The following is a 16001-nucleotide window of genomic DNA, read 5'->3' on the forward strand; positions in this document are numbered from 1 at the left end:
TCTCACCGGGTGAAAGGTGAAACACATTGATTATTTCAGTAATGAAAACAAGCAGGAGAGAATTTACACAAGTAATTACAACTTAGTCATTGTTGTATCCCAAATGGTACCCTATTCCTTTTTTAGTGCACTACTGCCCTAGGGTCCTGGTCTAAAGTAGTGCACTATATAGGGTACCGTTTGGGACACAGACAATGACATGCCATAAAGTTGTCAGGACCCAAAGCACAAAGCCACACACTGTACGTGTTGTTTCAGTTTCCATTTATTTTCATAATCTGTAGCCTACTACATGTATTAGTAGAATATGTCCTGTTATTCTTAAACAAATGTAAAAAAAAAAGTAAAAAAGAAAAGACTAAACCAAACAAATTCAACTTATAGGATTTGTGGAATGTCATCTTGGCTTTAAATGAGACTAGTAACCAGTGAGTACACGTTTTCCTCCCCAGACGGAAGCAGAAGTAGTGACTTAGGGTTCCATTTGGTGTGAAATCATTATCTTATTATCTGGAGTTTATTTGCTCTAAGCATGACTAAATAATTGTTTTCTATGAGTATAGTACCTTACAAATATGTACATATAAGTAAACGCATTTTTAAAAAAGTTTTTGAATTTGAGATGCTGTCACTCTCCTGAGAAGACCAAAACATTTATTTTATTTTCCAGGTCTCAATTTCATACTATTTTACGAGGGCGTCATTGAGACCCTTTTCTGAGAGCCATTGTAGTTCAGTTCCAGTTTTTGAAGAACTGCTTGAAGATGATTGTCTCCCTCCCTTGTGGTAGTATCTCCACCTGTAAGAGAGAACAGAGATTTGACTACCCGGTCATGACTGGATCTACTGCGTCATACACATAAACCACCCCATTGTATATGCATAAAACATTTATGATACTGGGTTCATGACCTGCTAGTTAGTGGTTACACAACAGAAATTGCAGTGTGACAATGGAAGACGACATACACTGGATTCGGTTTGACTAAATGGAATTCAAAACGCGCAAAATTATACTGTTTTCAGGTATAATATAATCATGATGCTGACGTTACGTTGCTGGGTGGACTTAATGGCTGGACAATGAGGGAATAATATCTGGGTTTTTGCCATTTGTGAGATCCTGCTTGACTCACCTGCGTTTTCATCCTGGGGTAGTTCATCTGTTGGATGAAGTGATCTGCCATTTTCAGGGCCTCCCTCTTCTCCTCTGCATTTGCTCCCATACCTGTCAATCAGTGGGATAATGGCCTCACCATGTTTTACCTCCGTCTAACCCATAGAGGTCTCAGTAAGGCCTCGACACGATAATGTATATTCACTTTATCCAATACAAACCCTGATTAAATGAGTATTTCATTAGACATCGGATATCTCAGACATTCTAGGGATACATTTCACAGAGCAGTCGAGGTTCACGTGTTTTCCTCACCTTTCCAAACAAAGATCTTTCCGTTGGCCCCGTTATCCAAAATAAAGCAGTCGTCGCGCACCAGAAGGTCCTTGGCAAATGGGCTCTTTTCCGAGACATTGGTCAGTTTCATCTGACCTGTCGCATCGGACACCTGTGGGAGACAGCAAGACAGGCCATGACTTTTAGTTCCTTTGTGAACTAGTTTGCCCCCAAAAATATTGTTTATCTTGGAAAAAAAGATCTTCAAAGTATAGCTGTGCAGTCTAGAATCCAAAATATCTCAAATTCTGTTATTGGGGTGAACGATCCAACAGTAATTATGTGATGCAATAGAACAGTTCTGGAGAGAACTGTTTACCAACGGAATTGTAATGTCCAGCTACCTTGTAGAGGGAGGCGGAGTTGGAGATGTCTGCGCGACTGTCCTCCTCTGGAGTGCTCTCTGCCAGCTCTCGCATTGGTCCCAGCACCTGTCAATCACAGGGCAGAGTGGAACATGGATTGTGGTGAGGTTTCTATCAGTGGAGGCTGCTGAGGGGAGGATGGCTCAACATAAATGGCTGGAATGGAGTGGTAAACAAATTCAAACCATGTTTTTGATACCATTCACTCCATTCCAGCCGTTCTCCCCTCTGCAGGCTCCACTGGTTTGTATATATTTTAAAAGTTAGATCCTCATTAATCATATCATCAACCTCCGCCCACAAAACATGACTATCGACTCATTACCTTCCTATACTCGATTTCAAAGTCTCTAAATATGCTTAGATATTACAGGATTGACAGGTCTCAAGGTCACAGGAGGTTGTTGGCACCTTAATTGGGGAGGAGTCTCATGACAATGGACGGCGCAGAATGGTATCAAATAGGTCACACACACTGTAGCTTGCATGCGTTTGCCATTCCATTCGCTTCTTTCCGACAATTATTATGTGCTGTCCTCCCCTCAGAAGCCTCCTGTGCATTAGGTCCGACTTTGTTTTCATTTGCTTAGCTTAAAGGACTAAGCCGGCGATTGTACCTTGAGCATCTCCGGCGTCTCCTCCCCCTCATTGACGTCAGTGATGTGTGCTTTGCCATGTCTCTCAGTGTCACGGATCAGGCTAGCGATCTCACGCGACTTCTGCTTCTCAAACATGTTGGCCTGCGAGCCGATCCAGGAAAATATGGTCTAAAGACAGACGTTTTTTTATTGTCTCATCTGAAGTTAATATACATAATAATAATATATATAATATATTCAGAAAGTATTCAGACCCCTTGACTTTTACCACATTAAGTAACATTACAGCCTTATTCTAAAATTGATTAAACACATGGTTTTTCCCTCATCAAGCTACACTAAATACCCCATAATGACAAAGAACAGGTTTAGAACATTTTATGAATTAAAACAGAAACACCTTATTTACATAATTATTCAGACCCTTTACTATGAGACTCGAAATTGAGCTCAGCTGCATCCTGTTTCCATTGATAATCTTTGATGTTTTTACAACTTGGAGTCCACCTGTGGTAAATTCAATTGATTGGACAGGATTTAGAAAGGCACACACCTGTCTATATAAGGTCCCCCGGTTGACAGTGCATGTCAGAGCAAAAACAAAGCCATGAGGTGGAAGGAATTGTCCGTAGAGCAACGATTCAGGATTGTGTCGAGGTACAGATCTGGGGAAGGGTACCAAAAGAATTCTGCAGCATTGAAGGTCCAAGAACACAGTGGATTCCATTCTTAAATGGAATTAGTTTGGAACCACCAAGACACTTCCTAGAGCTGGCCGCCTGGCCAAATTGAGCAATCGGGGGGGAAAAGGGCCTTGTCTAATGAAATACTAATTTAAAATCAAGGTTTGTATGGAATACAGTGAATATACATTATGGTGTCGAGACTTTACTGAGACCTCTATGGGTCAGACTGAGGTAAGACATGGTGAGACCATTATCCCCCTGAAAATGGCAGATCACTTCATCCAACAGATGAACTACCCCAGGATGAAAACACAGGTGTGTCGAGCAGGATCTCACAAATGGCAAAAACCCAGATATTATTTCCTCATTGTCCAGCCATTAAGTCCACCCAGCAACGTAACGTCAGCAACTGATAGCATCATGATTATATTATACCTGAAAACAGTATCATTTGCACGAGTGATCCTCTGTATAGATGGGAGAACCTTCCAGAAGGACAACCATCTCTGCAGCACTCCACCAATCAGGCCTTTATGGTAGAGTGGCCAGACAGAAGCTGCTCCTCAGTAAAAGACACGACAGCCCACTTGGAATTGACCAAAAAGCACCTAAAGATTCTCTGGTCTGATGAAAGCAAGATTGAACTCTTTGGCCTGAATGCCAAGCGTCATGTCTGGAGGAAACCTGGCACCATCCCCAAGCATTGTGGTAGCAGAATCATGCTGTGGGGATGTTTTTCAGCAGGAGGGACTGGGAGACGAGTCGGGATCGAGGGAAAGATGAACGGAGCAAAGTACAGAGAGATCCTTGATGAAAACCTGCTACAGAGCACTCAGGAACTCAGACTGGGATGAAGGTTCACCTTCCAACAGGACAACAACCCTAAGCACACAGCCAAGGCATTGCAGGAGTGGCTTTGGGAAAAGTCTCTAAATGTCCGAGTGGCCCAGTCAAATTCCCGGACTTGAACCTGAAAATAGCTCTGTAGCAATGCTCCCCATCCAACCTGACAGAGCTTGAGGCTCTGCAGAGAAAAATGGGAGAAACTCCCCAAATACAGGTGTGCCAAGCATGTAGTGTCATACCCAAGACACGTAATCGCTGCCAAAAGTCCTTAAACACAGTAGAGTAAAGATGTCTGAATACTTATGTAAAGGTGATTGTTAAAAAAAAAGTATACATTTGCAAACAATTTCTAAACCTGTTTTTGCTTTGTAATTATGGGATATTGTGTTGAGGGGATATTGAGGGGTGAAAAAAACCCATTTAAATCAATTTTAGATTAAGGCTGTTACAAAATGTGGGAAAAGTTGAGGTCTGAATACTTTCCAAATGCACAGTACGATTTAGTAGGCCTACTTTACTGATCACTAATTAAGGAATGTGCCATTCAAGGCAATGTAATATAGTTCTCCAAGCCCTCACTGCTAAGAGCCTCCCGCAGGGAATTAGTAACACGCACTCTCACCTCCCTCCCCCTGCTCACCTCTCCCAGGTCCAGGATGAAACAGTCTCCCTTGTTGAAGTTCTCCCAGCTCAGCTCCACCTCCTTGGCACGGATGTTCTTCTTCCCTTTGATCTGGTACAGCCTGTGAACGGGCCCTGACCCGCCCTGGGGCCGCCTGAAGCCAGACTCCACACCACCCTCCTACACGTGTGATTGAGGGAGAGAGTGAACAAAAGGAAAAAGAAAAAAGGTAACAATATGAACATGTTGGTTAGATTTTCTCAACATTGTATCTAACCAGGAAGTCTAAGGATTTACTAACTGTCATTTCAACGAGAGATATGTGGAATGATATGACAAATCAGAAGCATGTGATGAGGTCATGAAAAGTAGTGCTTGTAAAGTCATTTCATCAATCATGGATTTAAAAAATAAAAATACATTAGCTATCAGTAGAGGACTCAATCCTAACACTTTAGATACACATCGTGGGCTCAGTGGGCCCAAATCTAATGTGGGAAACACGTGGATTACAGAAAATCACACATTGATGTCAAAGAGAAACAAAAGTTTGTGCACAAATTCCCATGCAAGTACATTTCTTAAACAGATGGGCCCTGTGTTGTCAGTAAGTATGAACCAGGGCTATTCTCCTGCTCACCTTGTAGCTGACCCCTCTGGGGAAAAGGTTCATGAACGCCGGAGACTCGTAGCCCTGGACCTGCCGGTGCTGGATGGGGTCACCACCCAGGAAGCTGTCCAGCTGGGTGGCCAACATGGCACACGCCACCTGCTCATCGCGAGATGACTTCTCACCTGGAGAGAAAGGAAGAGAGGGGAGGGGTGAGTTGTGTGAGTCTGAGGTGGGGTGTGGTGACAGACACATAGCGGGGAGTAGGGGTGTGGTGACAGACACATAGCGGAGGGAGAATGAAAGGAGGAGCAGTGGTTTGTGGAAGGAAGATGTGGGAGAGTTAGAGTCAGGAGGTAAAGGGAATGAGAAAGATGGAGGAAGCCTGCCTACATAAGAATTGAAAAAGGAGGACAGAAAAGGAGAAAGGTACATACCGAATGAGTGAGCTACAGTTAAATAAATATATACTACGTTACTATATTCTGTACTTATCATAATGTGATCTTCCAGACATTCAGCTTTGATCTAACTTTATTAAGCGAGCAGCCTAGAGCAGAGCATGTGGGTTAGTAGAGAATCCCGCCCATCCGCAGAAACGTCGGGACCTTTATTATTGTGGTCCACTTTTCTGGACCTGGGGGCTAAAGGCCATATAGGGTTCATGTGAAAGGTGGGTGTAGGGGTCACAGAGAACAGGGAGAGAGTAGAGGGGGGGCTTTTAGAGGAGCACTGACAATCAGCTTAGTGCATTTTTTTTTAATGAACACACACACACACACACAAACCCAGCCCTTCTTCCTTAGGGAGCTCTTCTTTAATTCCCCCCCATCCTTCTTCTGTCATCATCCTTCCATCTGTCAGTCTTAGTCTCCTCCCTCACATATGGAGTATGGGGAGGGGGCTACTTGGGTCAGTGTCATGTCATCACCATTAGCACGCAGGTTATTCGCTTGGCAACGGCACAGAGGTTAATATGGTGTGGAAACAGTGGGTTGGCTAGTACATTACATGAAAAAGTATGTGGACACCTGCTTGTCGGACATCTCATTCCAAAACCATGGGCATTGATGTAGATTGCATGGCTGTGTGCTCGATTTTACACGTCAGCAATGGGTGTGGCTGAAATAACCAAATCCACTTATTTGAAGGGGTGTCCACATACTTTTGGCAAGTAGTGTAGTTTGGATTTACAGAGCAATACTGGATACAAGCTTACACTCTTAGCAAATTATTTTCTAACTAGAACCTAAAAGGGTTCTTTGGCTGTTCCCAATGGAAAACCCTTTTGGTTCCAAGTAGAACTGTTTTGAGTTCTGTGGAAAGGGTTCTACATGGAACCCAGAATGTTTTTTTTTCTCCGCCTCGTAATCTTCAATTGGTAGTTAGTCTTGTCCCATCGCTGCAACTCCCGTATGGACTCAGGAGAGGAGAATGTCGAGCTGCACTGCTTCTTGACACACTACTCGCTTAACCCGAAAGCCAGCCGCATTAATTTGTTGGGAGTTAACACTGTACAACTTGCGACCAAAGCGAGCGTGCATGCACCCGCCCCACCACAAGAAGTCGCTAGAGCGCGATGGGATAAGGACATCCTGCCCGGCCAAACCCTCCCCTAACGATGCTGGGCCAATTATGCCCCGCCTCATGGGTGTCCCAGTTGCGGCCGCCTGAGACGCAGCCTAGGTTTGAACTTGGGTCTGTAGTGATGCAGTGCCTTACACCGCTGCACCAACCGGGACCCAAAAAGGATTTTACCTGGAACCAAAAAAGGGTTCTCCTATGGGGACAGCCGAAGAACTCTTGAAACCTTTTTCTAAGAGTGTAGGAAACACCATCCATAAATGATAATAAAATACTCTTATCCCAAGAGACAGACAGTTTCATTCCACTCATGTACACACTTACTAATGTACACAGATATCCCCATCCTCCCCATCCCCCATGATGACCACAACTCACCCATTTAATAACAGAGCGAGGAGTAGCACACTCAAAGGCTCCTATAGCTGTTTCTATTGAAGTTCTAGCAAATATCAGTATGGATCAAAACATTGTCTTGCACTTCCATAAAGGTAAATGGTGGAGCATTCTATTACAAAGTTCTACAGCTTTTTATACCTTTAGTGGGGCACAAAGTTTATCATGGCCACGTGAGTCTATCAGAGAAGGAGTGCTGATCTAGGATCAGTCTTGCCTTTTAGACCATAATGAATAAGACAGGAACTTGATCCTAAATCAGTACTCCTACTCTGTCAATACAGACCCTGGTCAAGTAAAACTCTTGACCCTACTTATTTGACACACAAAATGCATCCATTTCCCTACATCTCACCTATCCACATGTGTAGGTCGGCCCCCTGGTCCCCCCTGTGCTCCAACACCAGGTAGGAGTCGCCGTTGAAGAAGGCTCCAACCTCAGCTTGCTTCAGCAGCACCGCCTTCATCTTCTCCACCCGCCACACCTTCAGCCCCGGCTCCTGCGTCTCTGGCCCAAACTGTCCGGGTGCTGCCATGTTGGGGAACATTCTGTACAGGGAGAGGAGAGAGTGGGTCAGTGGAGGTGGGGGATGGATGTAGGAGTATGGGGAGGGGGCTGCCTGGAAAGGGAGCATTCTGCACTGGGTAGAGGGAGAGCGGGTCAGGGGAGGTGGGGGATGGATGTAGGAGTATGGGGAGGGGGCTGCCTGCAAAGGAGCATTCTGCACTGGGTAGAGGGAGAGCGGGTCAGTGGAGGTGGGGGATGGATGTAGGAGTATGGGGAGGGGGCTGCCTGGAAAGGGAGCATTCTGCACTGGGTAGAGGGAGAGCGGGTCAGTGGAGGTGGGGGATGGATGTAGGAGTATGGGGAGGGGGCTGCCTGGAAAGGGAGCATTCTGCACTGGGTAGAGGGAGAGCGGGTCAGTGGAGGTGGGGGATGGATGTAGGAGTATGGGGAGGGGGCTGCCTGGAAAGGGAGCATTCTGCACTGGGTAGAGGGAGAGCGGGTCAGTGGAGGTGGGGGATGGATGTAGGAGTATGGGGAGGGGGCTGCCTGGAAAGGGAGCATTCTGCACTGGGTAGAGGGAGAGTGGGTCAGGGGAGGTGGGGGATGGATGTAGGAGTATGGGGAGGGGGCTGCCTGGAAAGGGAGCATTCTGCACTGGGTAGAGGGAGAGCGGGTCAGTGGAGGTGGGGATGGATGTAGGATGGGGAGGGGGCTGCCTGGAAAGGGAGCATTCTGCACTGGGTAGAGGGAGAGCGGGTCAGTGGAGGTGGGGGATGGATGTAGGAGTATGGGGAGGGCTGCCTGGGGGAGAGGGGCTCAGCCTGGAAAGGGAGCATTCTGCACTGGGTAGAGGGAGAGCGGGTCAGGGAGGTGGGGGATGGATGTAGGAGTATGGGGAGGGGGCTGCCTGGAAAGGGAGCATTCTGCACTGGGTAGAGGGAGAGCGGGTCAGTGGAGGTGGGGGATGGATGTAGGAGTATGGGGAGGGGGCTGCCTGGATAGGGAGCATTCTGCACTGGGTAGAGGGAGAGCGGGTCAGTGGAGGATGGATGTAGGAGTATGGGGAGGGGGCTGCCTGGATAGGGAGCATTCTGCACTGGGTAGAGGGAGAGCGGGTCAGGGGAGGATAAACAAATGGTAGATTGGGGAGGGAAGAGTGAGGGTGTAAGTCAAATCAAATGTTGTTGGTCACGTACATGGTTAGCAGATGTTATTGCGAGTAGCGAAATGCTTATGCTTCTAGAGCTGACAGTGCAGCAGTAACTAACAATTCCAGAACAAAACCTAATACACACAATATATAAGTCTAAAATATATGGATGAGCAGTGAAAGCGGCTAAGATGCAATAGATAGTAAAGAAGTAGAGTGTTTTATTATTTGGGGTGGGGAAGGGGGGTGTATTTCTTTGCTATGAAATGAGTGAGACAAATATACATGGGGAGTTGTTGCCGCTAGAGGTGGCAGAAAGTTGCTTTAACTTGTCGTGGCAAGAATACTTATTTCCATATCGGAGTCCAGACAAAACACACAGAAAGTGGCAGTGGAGGATGGGTGAGAACTCATCATCATGTCATTACATGAATAACTATTTCTGCAGGAACTCAGAAACAGGAAAGAAAAAAAAAGAAGGTAGAAATGAATAGGAGAAGACCCCAAATGAGGGGTCAAGTTATTTTTATTTAAGCTTTATTTAACCAGGTAGGCTAGTTGACAAAAAGTTCTCATTTACAACTGCGACCTGGCCAAGATAAAGCAAAGCAGTGCGACACATGGAATAAACAAGCGTACAGTCAATAACACAATAGAAAGTCTATATACAGTGTGTGCATATTGCTTGATAAAAGACCATAAGGGTAGATGGGGCTACCTCTGTTGTGTAATACAATACCATAGCAGGCATACCAACCCATAATGCACTAGTCATTCATTGTACAAAAGAGGGTGTGTCTATAGGGCAGGTCTTATCACGTCTCACATGCCGACACTGAAAACTAAGTCTCTCTCTCAAGCCACAGTTGCCAAAGCTATATCATGCTTTATTGATTTGTAGCAGGGCATGTTTAAGCATTCCTGATGTTACGCAGACAAAAACAACCACTTATGATTCCTCCGATCACCTCTGTCAATGTTACTCCCTGTAACAATCGGATTCAATTATTTATCTTTGAATATGACTAATTTAATGTTGAAACATTTGATAAACGCAAGTCACCAAGCCTTAAACACTGATTTTGTCTATACTGAAGGTGCACAGTGTCCCTTGCCAGGCATTTGTTTTCCTATCAAACAGAAGGCAGGTGGAATCATTTGAGAGACAGGTAGTATTGATGTTGTCCATTAGAAATAATTCCCCCTGAATCACAGCACCATGTTGATTGTTTCTACGGTCTATCCACATTCAATGGGATATCCTGTCACATTATACGCCAAACAAACAAGTGTAAGGTGTAGATGGGTCAATAAGCATGCAGGTTCTGCCTACTATGTGGTGTATTACACTTGTAGTAAGTGCACTGTTAGACACTTGAAATGGAGTAGGCTATGGAAAACAGAACAAATAGAAAAACACAAAAGCCTTTAAGAGGGATCACAATGAAATAAAAGGTTTGAGATCCACCTGTCCTGTATATACACACACACATGCCATGCAGACTGACATTTTAGTGTCCTATAAACTATTTAGAGCAAACAAAACTACAACATTCGGAGTTAGTTCATTCCGGAAACCTTTTGGCCAGCTATGTGACACTCACCAAAGGGAACACCCAACTCTCACAGAACATGTGGTGCTGCACTATAATTACACTGTAGGCTAACCCTAACACTAGGCCAACCCTAACACTAGGCTAACCCTAACACTAGGCAAACCCTAACACTAGGCAAACCCTAACACTAGGCAAACCCTAACACTAGGCAAACCCTAACACTAGGCAAACCCTAACACTAGGCAAACCCTAACACTAGGCAAACCCTAACACTAGGCAAACCCTAACACTAGGCTAACCCTAACACTAGGCTAACCCTAACACTAGGCTAACCCTAACAGTAGGTAACCCTAACAGTAGGTAAACCCTAACAGTAGGTAACCAGCATGCAAAATGGGAGCCAGACTGGCAAAGACTTGTCATCGGTGGCAGGTAGCCTAGTGGTTAAGATTGTTGGGTTAGTAACGGAAAGGAGGCTGGTTCAAATCACTGAGCCGACTGTTGATATCAAAGGCACTTCACCCTAATTGCCCCCGTTAGTCGCTCTGGATTAGAAAGTCTCCTAAATGATGTAAATGTATGTACTTCTAATAACAGCATAAAGGGAAATGGCCTGGGTATTGGGTAACCTTGAAAGAAGCCTGTCTGAAATGGAAAAGTTCTGTAAAATGTTCCCCCCAAAGAAATGAAAATGCTCTCAATTCATTTCAGTTTTGCGCTCACAGGGGCCAGTGAAAAACCCAGTACTGATAAAGTTTGATTGGCACAACGACATACTGTATTGTGAGGCAAGATGATGGCTACAGGGAGTAGCTTCAGACAATAAAACTTCAATCTGCAGCTTTTTTTAGATAAAGCTTCACCCCCATTAACAGAGATTGTGGCCGTTTGATCAGCTTCTATGGAAACTGCTAATCTGACTCACACTCTCCCTCCAAACACTCACCTAGAGCTTAAAACGCCACTGTGTCTAACAATGGCTCTTACTGAGAACGATAGAGGTGCCAACAAGCTGAAGTCCTCCTCCCTATCCTCAATCTTTAGATTAAATGTATCCGGTTGAGCATTTTCGCAATAGCAATCTTTCACAATTGCATATTTCATCACAAGGCATGGTTACCAGGTTCAGAAATGCTTACTTAAAAAGGAGACATTTCACTTGTGGCCAGACAGTTTCTCCTAGCCACCATGCTTCTACATCGTCTGCTCTCTGGAGTTTCAGGCTCAGTTTCTGTAGAAGCACTTGTGACAACTGCTGATGTAAAAAAAGGTTTTATAAATACATTTGATCGATTGTATTTCAGTGTTGGTGAGCCACAGTGGTGTAAAGTACTTTAAATTATTTTTTACTAAAGTACTACTTGAGTAATGGTTAGGGGTATCTGTACTTTACCACTACATTCCTAAGGAAAATGTACTTTTTACTCCAAGCGTTTTTCCTGACACCCAAAAGTACTTGTTACATTTTGAATGTTTAGTAGGACAGGAAAAGTCCAATTCAAGCACTTATCAAGATAACAAATTCATGGTCATTCCTACTGCCTCTGATCTGGCAGACTCACTAAACACATGTTTTGTTTGTAAATTGTTTGAGTGTTGGAGTGTCCCTGGCTATCAGGAAATTAAAAAATTAAAATTGTGCCATTTGATACATAAGTATATTTCCACAATTGCATTTACTTTTGATACTGAAGTATCGTATATTTAAAACCAAATACTTTTACTTGAATAATTCGTTACTTTCTCAGGTATTTTCCCCACCTTTGGGTAGCCACATCACAGGATACCATAAGCACAACCTCTTTCCTTATACTACTATAGCGGAGTCAATCACACTAAAACTAACATATTCACCTAACCCAAATAAAATGTCTCTACATCACAGGTGAGGATGTAGGTAGAAGGACGTTCATGCACGTAGCAACAACCCAGTGAAAATAGAGCCTATCCTTCATGCTATCTATCAGCAAGGCCATGCCCTCGTAAAAAAACAGAAGCGCCCTAATTCGAATTAGCAAAACAGATACAATTTATTGGCCAGCTCCAAATAATCAATAAACAGAACAAAAACAAGCTGGTAAAAGTAACCACTCAGAGAAAGATTGATAGATACAAAGATAGAAAAAGTAAATATTTGAACACACATGCTAGCCTATGTAGGACACATCGCCAAGGGGACACCAACCACTGCACATAGGGCTGCAGGTGTCCGGCGGTGGGGTTTAGGGTTACAACGCTTAGACAGCGTGGTGAAGAGGTTAAGACGAGAGAAACTTAACTGCATGATCCCCTCGGCTAGCTCCGGCACCGCACCTGACTCCAGCTCCATTCTGCCTGATGGCTGCTCGAGTGTTTGTGACTGTAAGTGGACAGAGGAGGCCTGGGCGAGGCAGAGTGTATCGTTGCTCCTCAGCTGGCCTGGTTAGATTATATGAGGAAGGCAACGGGAGCCCGGAGAGTGATCTGAGCAGCCTTGGCAAGGGCGCCCTATGGGGGAAGAGTCGGGTTCCTGACAAACGCTAAACACCACGGTGACAATGATGACTGCTGGGCTGGCTCCCCCATCTTCAATGCCTAACCACTTGCCATGGGCCAGAGCAGAGTAATGAGAGAGGGGGAAAAGAAGATGCGTCCTGACACTGACAGATGTCTAACTGGTGCGACAGGCAATTTGTACACAGTCCCTAACAAATGAGCACCCTCCTTTCCTCATCTCATGTCTCTCATGAGCATTGATTGGACAGGACAGGACAGTACAATTGGGGTGCATATACACAAGTCCAATTATGATATTTTTTCCACTAATTGGTCTTTTGACCAATCACATCAGATCTTTTCACATCAGCTCTTTTTCAGAGCTGATCTGATTGGTCAAAGACCAATTAGTGTAAACACATCCTTAGTCTCCATTGCATCTCCCAACCAGATCAGTGATAAACAAAAATAAACAAGGTTACATTACATTACATTTAAGTCATTTAGCAGACGCTCTTATCCAGAGCAAGCAAAGGAGACCATGTAAGATAATTGGGATGTAACCCAAGAGACAGGAACCTCCCAGCTTAGCACATTTGGTTCCTTGGAAGTTGTGGGACCGTACATTTTTGGTTTCCCATTATTTCTGGAAACAAAGCCATATGCTTCCTGACATGTAAAACTGGACATTTTTAGGTTGAAGGGAGGTTTTGAGAACATTTTGCTATGGTTTCTTAAAGTTTTCCTGTGAGGTGTTATTAACGCTCTGAGAAGGTAATTAAATAAAGTTTTTAGAATGTTTCACTATGACTTTTAATAACACTGCTAGCTTAGTTGAACTGTTTTGAATTCCAAGCACTCGTAAGACACACAGAAATGCATTCGCTTAGGCATTAATCATGCAAACACAATTCATTTTTATTTTGGAATGGCATCAGTGGGATTCAAACCTATGGTCTTCTGTTCTCTATCCATGGAATCAATCCATTGCACCACTAGGATAGAGCTAGCATGCCCGTTTTTTAAACTCATGCAAGCTGTTCATTTTAGTCTATTCTAACAGGGCTCGTTGCAAAGAAAAAACACTCATTAAGATCAGGTGTGAACACACTTAACAAGCTAGAGGATAGAAAGAGTTTTGTTGATGCCGAGAACAGAATGTGTATGTTTTTAAATAACATCCGTAGAACCTTTTTTGAACAATACTAATGTTTTCTTGTGTTTTTTATGGAAAGTTTTCTTAATGGTATGAGAACCTGTAGGAAACGTTATACTGAAGTACTGAAATTCTCACTTAAGAAAGATAGGGTTCTTAGAACATTATGTGCTAACTGCGTTTAGAACTTTATGAGCTATCTGGGTATCCTGTACCATTCCCAGAATATTGTGGGTAGTTTGTATGCAAAATAACCATAGGAACAACCACGCTCTCACCAACATATGGTTCTCAGAACATTATGTGTTAGCTGAGCTGGGCTAGGCCTTTGGCCCTGGGCAGCAGAGGGCATTTGGCTTCAGGTTAAAGAGAGAGACGGGGTCAGAGATAGGGTGCTGGGGTCACTGAGCCAATCAGATCATTCATGCGTTCTTAATCAGAGGGAGTGACAATACACAGACAGACAGAGGGAGATATGAGTGTAATGATTATTATTTTGCCTTTATTTAACTAGGCAAGTCGGTTAAGAATAAATGATTATTTATAATGACAGCAATCGGGGAACAGGGGGTTAACTGCCTTGTTCAGGGGTAGAACGACAGATTTTTACCTTGTTAACTTAGAGATTCGATCCAGCAACCTCCGACACTAACCATTAAGCTACCTGCCGCCCATGTAGTGTAGTGACTGTAGTGACGCCTCTTGCACTGAGATGCAGTGCCTAAGACCGCTGCACCACTCGGGAGCCCAATTTGTCAAATGCCAGTGTGTGTGTGTGTGTATATGTGAGTCTGCATGCCAGTGGAAGCTGCTGAGGAGAAAAAAACAGCTAATAATAATGTCCGGAACGGAGCAAATGGAATGGAATCAAACACCTGGAAACCATGTGTTTGATGTATTTAAATCCATTCCACCAATTCCACTCCAGCCATTACCACGAGCCCATCCTCCCCAATGATGGTGCCACCAACCTCCTGTGTGCAAGGTGTGTGTGTGTGAGGTAGATAGCGAGGGATTAAATTCAAGGGAGAAATAATTACATTGAGATAACAAGTGATAAAGGAATACGTGCAGAGCAGAGTCCATAAACAATCTGTAAACAGAGAGAGAGAGAAACAGAGAGGAGAATGAAGAGATGGCTAACAATATGATTGATAGAGATATCGAGAGAGGATGGAGGGCGTTAAAGTCAGGGGTGGAAAAGGGAGGTAAGTGAAGTTTCAGTGTTCCCTCAGATTCCTCAGCTAATTTGAAGAAAGAACGCAAGATGGATGCATCCTGTTTCAGGACAAGTTGAGTAGAAAAGAAAAAGACAAAAGACAAGTGAAATGTGAAGAAAAAAAGTACAAGTTATTTTGTAGATCTTACCTTGTAACTTTAGTTGAGGAGGTAGTGGATTAGGACACGTCTGTGGAGAGAGAGAGAGAGAGAGAGGAAATGTAGTCATGCAAAGGGAACGTCTACACACACACACACACACACACACACACACACACACACACACACACACACACACACACACACACACACACACACACACACACACAAACAATCTCAACCACACATTCTTCCTGTCTCTGTCTCAAACAGTCATAGCCCAGCCCCCTGGTTTACAGAAAAAATAAACTGCAGAAAAAGTAATGAGAGAGAGAGAGAGAAAAGCTAAGGAAGCAGAGAGTGAGAGAAGGGCTGAAAAGAGTAAGAACAGGGTGTGAGAGTGTGGCATTAGTGAGACAAAATGAGCAGAATAGAATAAGAAAGAGTTGTGAATTACTTTGTGGCATGAGAATTTGTTTATCTTAATGATTCAGCCACTATTCCTTCACCATAGCAACATAACCAAACTAACCAGTATTCATATGGCCTCTCCCATAGACACACCTTGTATGGTGAACACTTACCTGACTGAGTGCCCAATATATAGTGATATGACCTCCTACACAGTGACAAACTGCACAATCACCAGCCAGGACATTCTTATGTGGTTCTACAGGG

General features: G+C 44.1%; 1 protein-coding gene across 2 annotated transcripts; it reads right to left on the reverse strand.

The window, feature by feature from the left end:
* Window positions 1-247: 247 nt before the first annotated feature.
* On the reverse strand, window positions 248-15465 carry LOC115133607 (macrophage-capping protein-like). Of its 2 annotated transcripts, none has more exons than XM_029667022.2 (9): window positions 15375-15465; window positions 7517-7710; window positions 5212-5366; window positions 4590-4751; window positions 2436-2585; window positions 1798-1884; window positions 1433-1565; window positions 1137-1228; window positions 248-799 (listed from the first exon to the last, which is right to left on the reverse strand). In XM_029667022.2, the coding sequence occupies exons 2-9, from the start codon at window positions 7707-7709 to the stop codon at window positions 734-736; spliced, it is 1038 nt and encodes a 345-aa protein (XP_029522882.2). In that variant the 5' UTR covers window position 7710; window positions 15375-15465; the 3' UTR covers window positions 248-733. The 2 variants fall into 2 exon arrangements, with proteins under 2 accessions (XP_029522882.2, XP_029522881.2); XM_029667021.2 differs by lacking the exon at window positions 15375-15465 and adding an exon at window positions 12655-12771.
* Window positions 15466-16001: the final 536 nt, after the last annotated feature.

This window comes from Oncorhynchus nerka, linkage group LG8, assembly GCF_034236695.1.
Source record: "Oncorhynchus nerka isolate Pitt River linkage group LG8, Oner_Uvic_2.0, whole genome shotgun sequence".
Taxonomy (NCBI): domain Eukaryota; kingdom Metazoa; phylum Chordata; class Actinopteri; order Salmoniformes; family Salmonidae; genus Oncorhynchus; species Oncorhynchus nerka.

What these genes read in the sequence shown, in the direction of transcription:
- LOC115133607 (XM_029667021.2), bottom strand. Translation starts at nt 12,704, where the DNA reads ATGGAGCTGGAGTCAGGTGCGGTGCCGGAGCTAGCCGAGGGGATCATG. An exon ending in AAAGATCTTTGTTTGGAAAG is followed by an intron (nt 1,229 to 1,432) that starts GTGAGGAAAACA and finishes ACTGATTGACAG; the next exon opens with GTATGGGAGCAAATGCAGAG. An exon ending in ACCCCAGGATGAAAACGCAG is followed by an intron (nt 800 to 1,136) that starts GTGAGTCAAGCA and finishes TCTCTCTTACAG; the next exon opens with GTGGAGATACTACCACAAGG.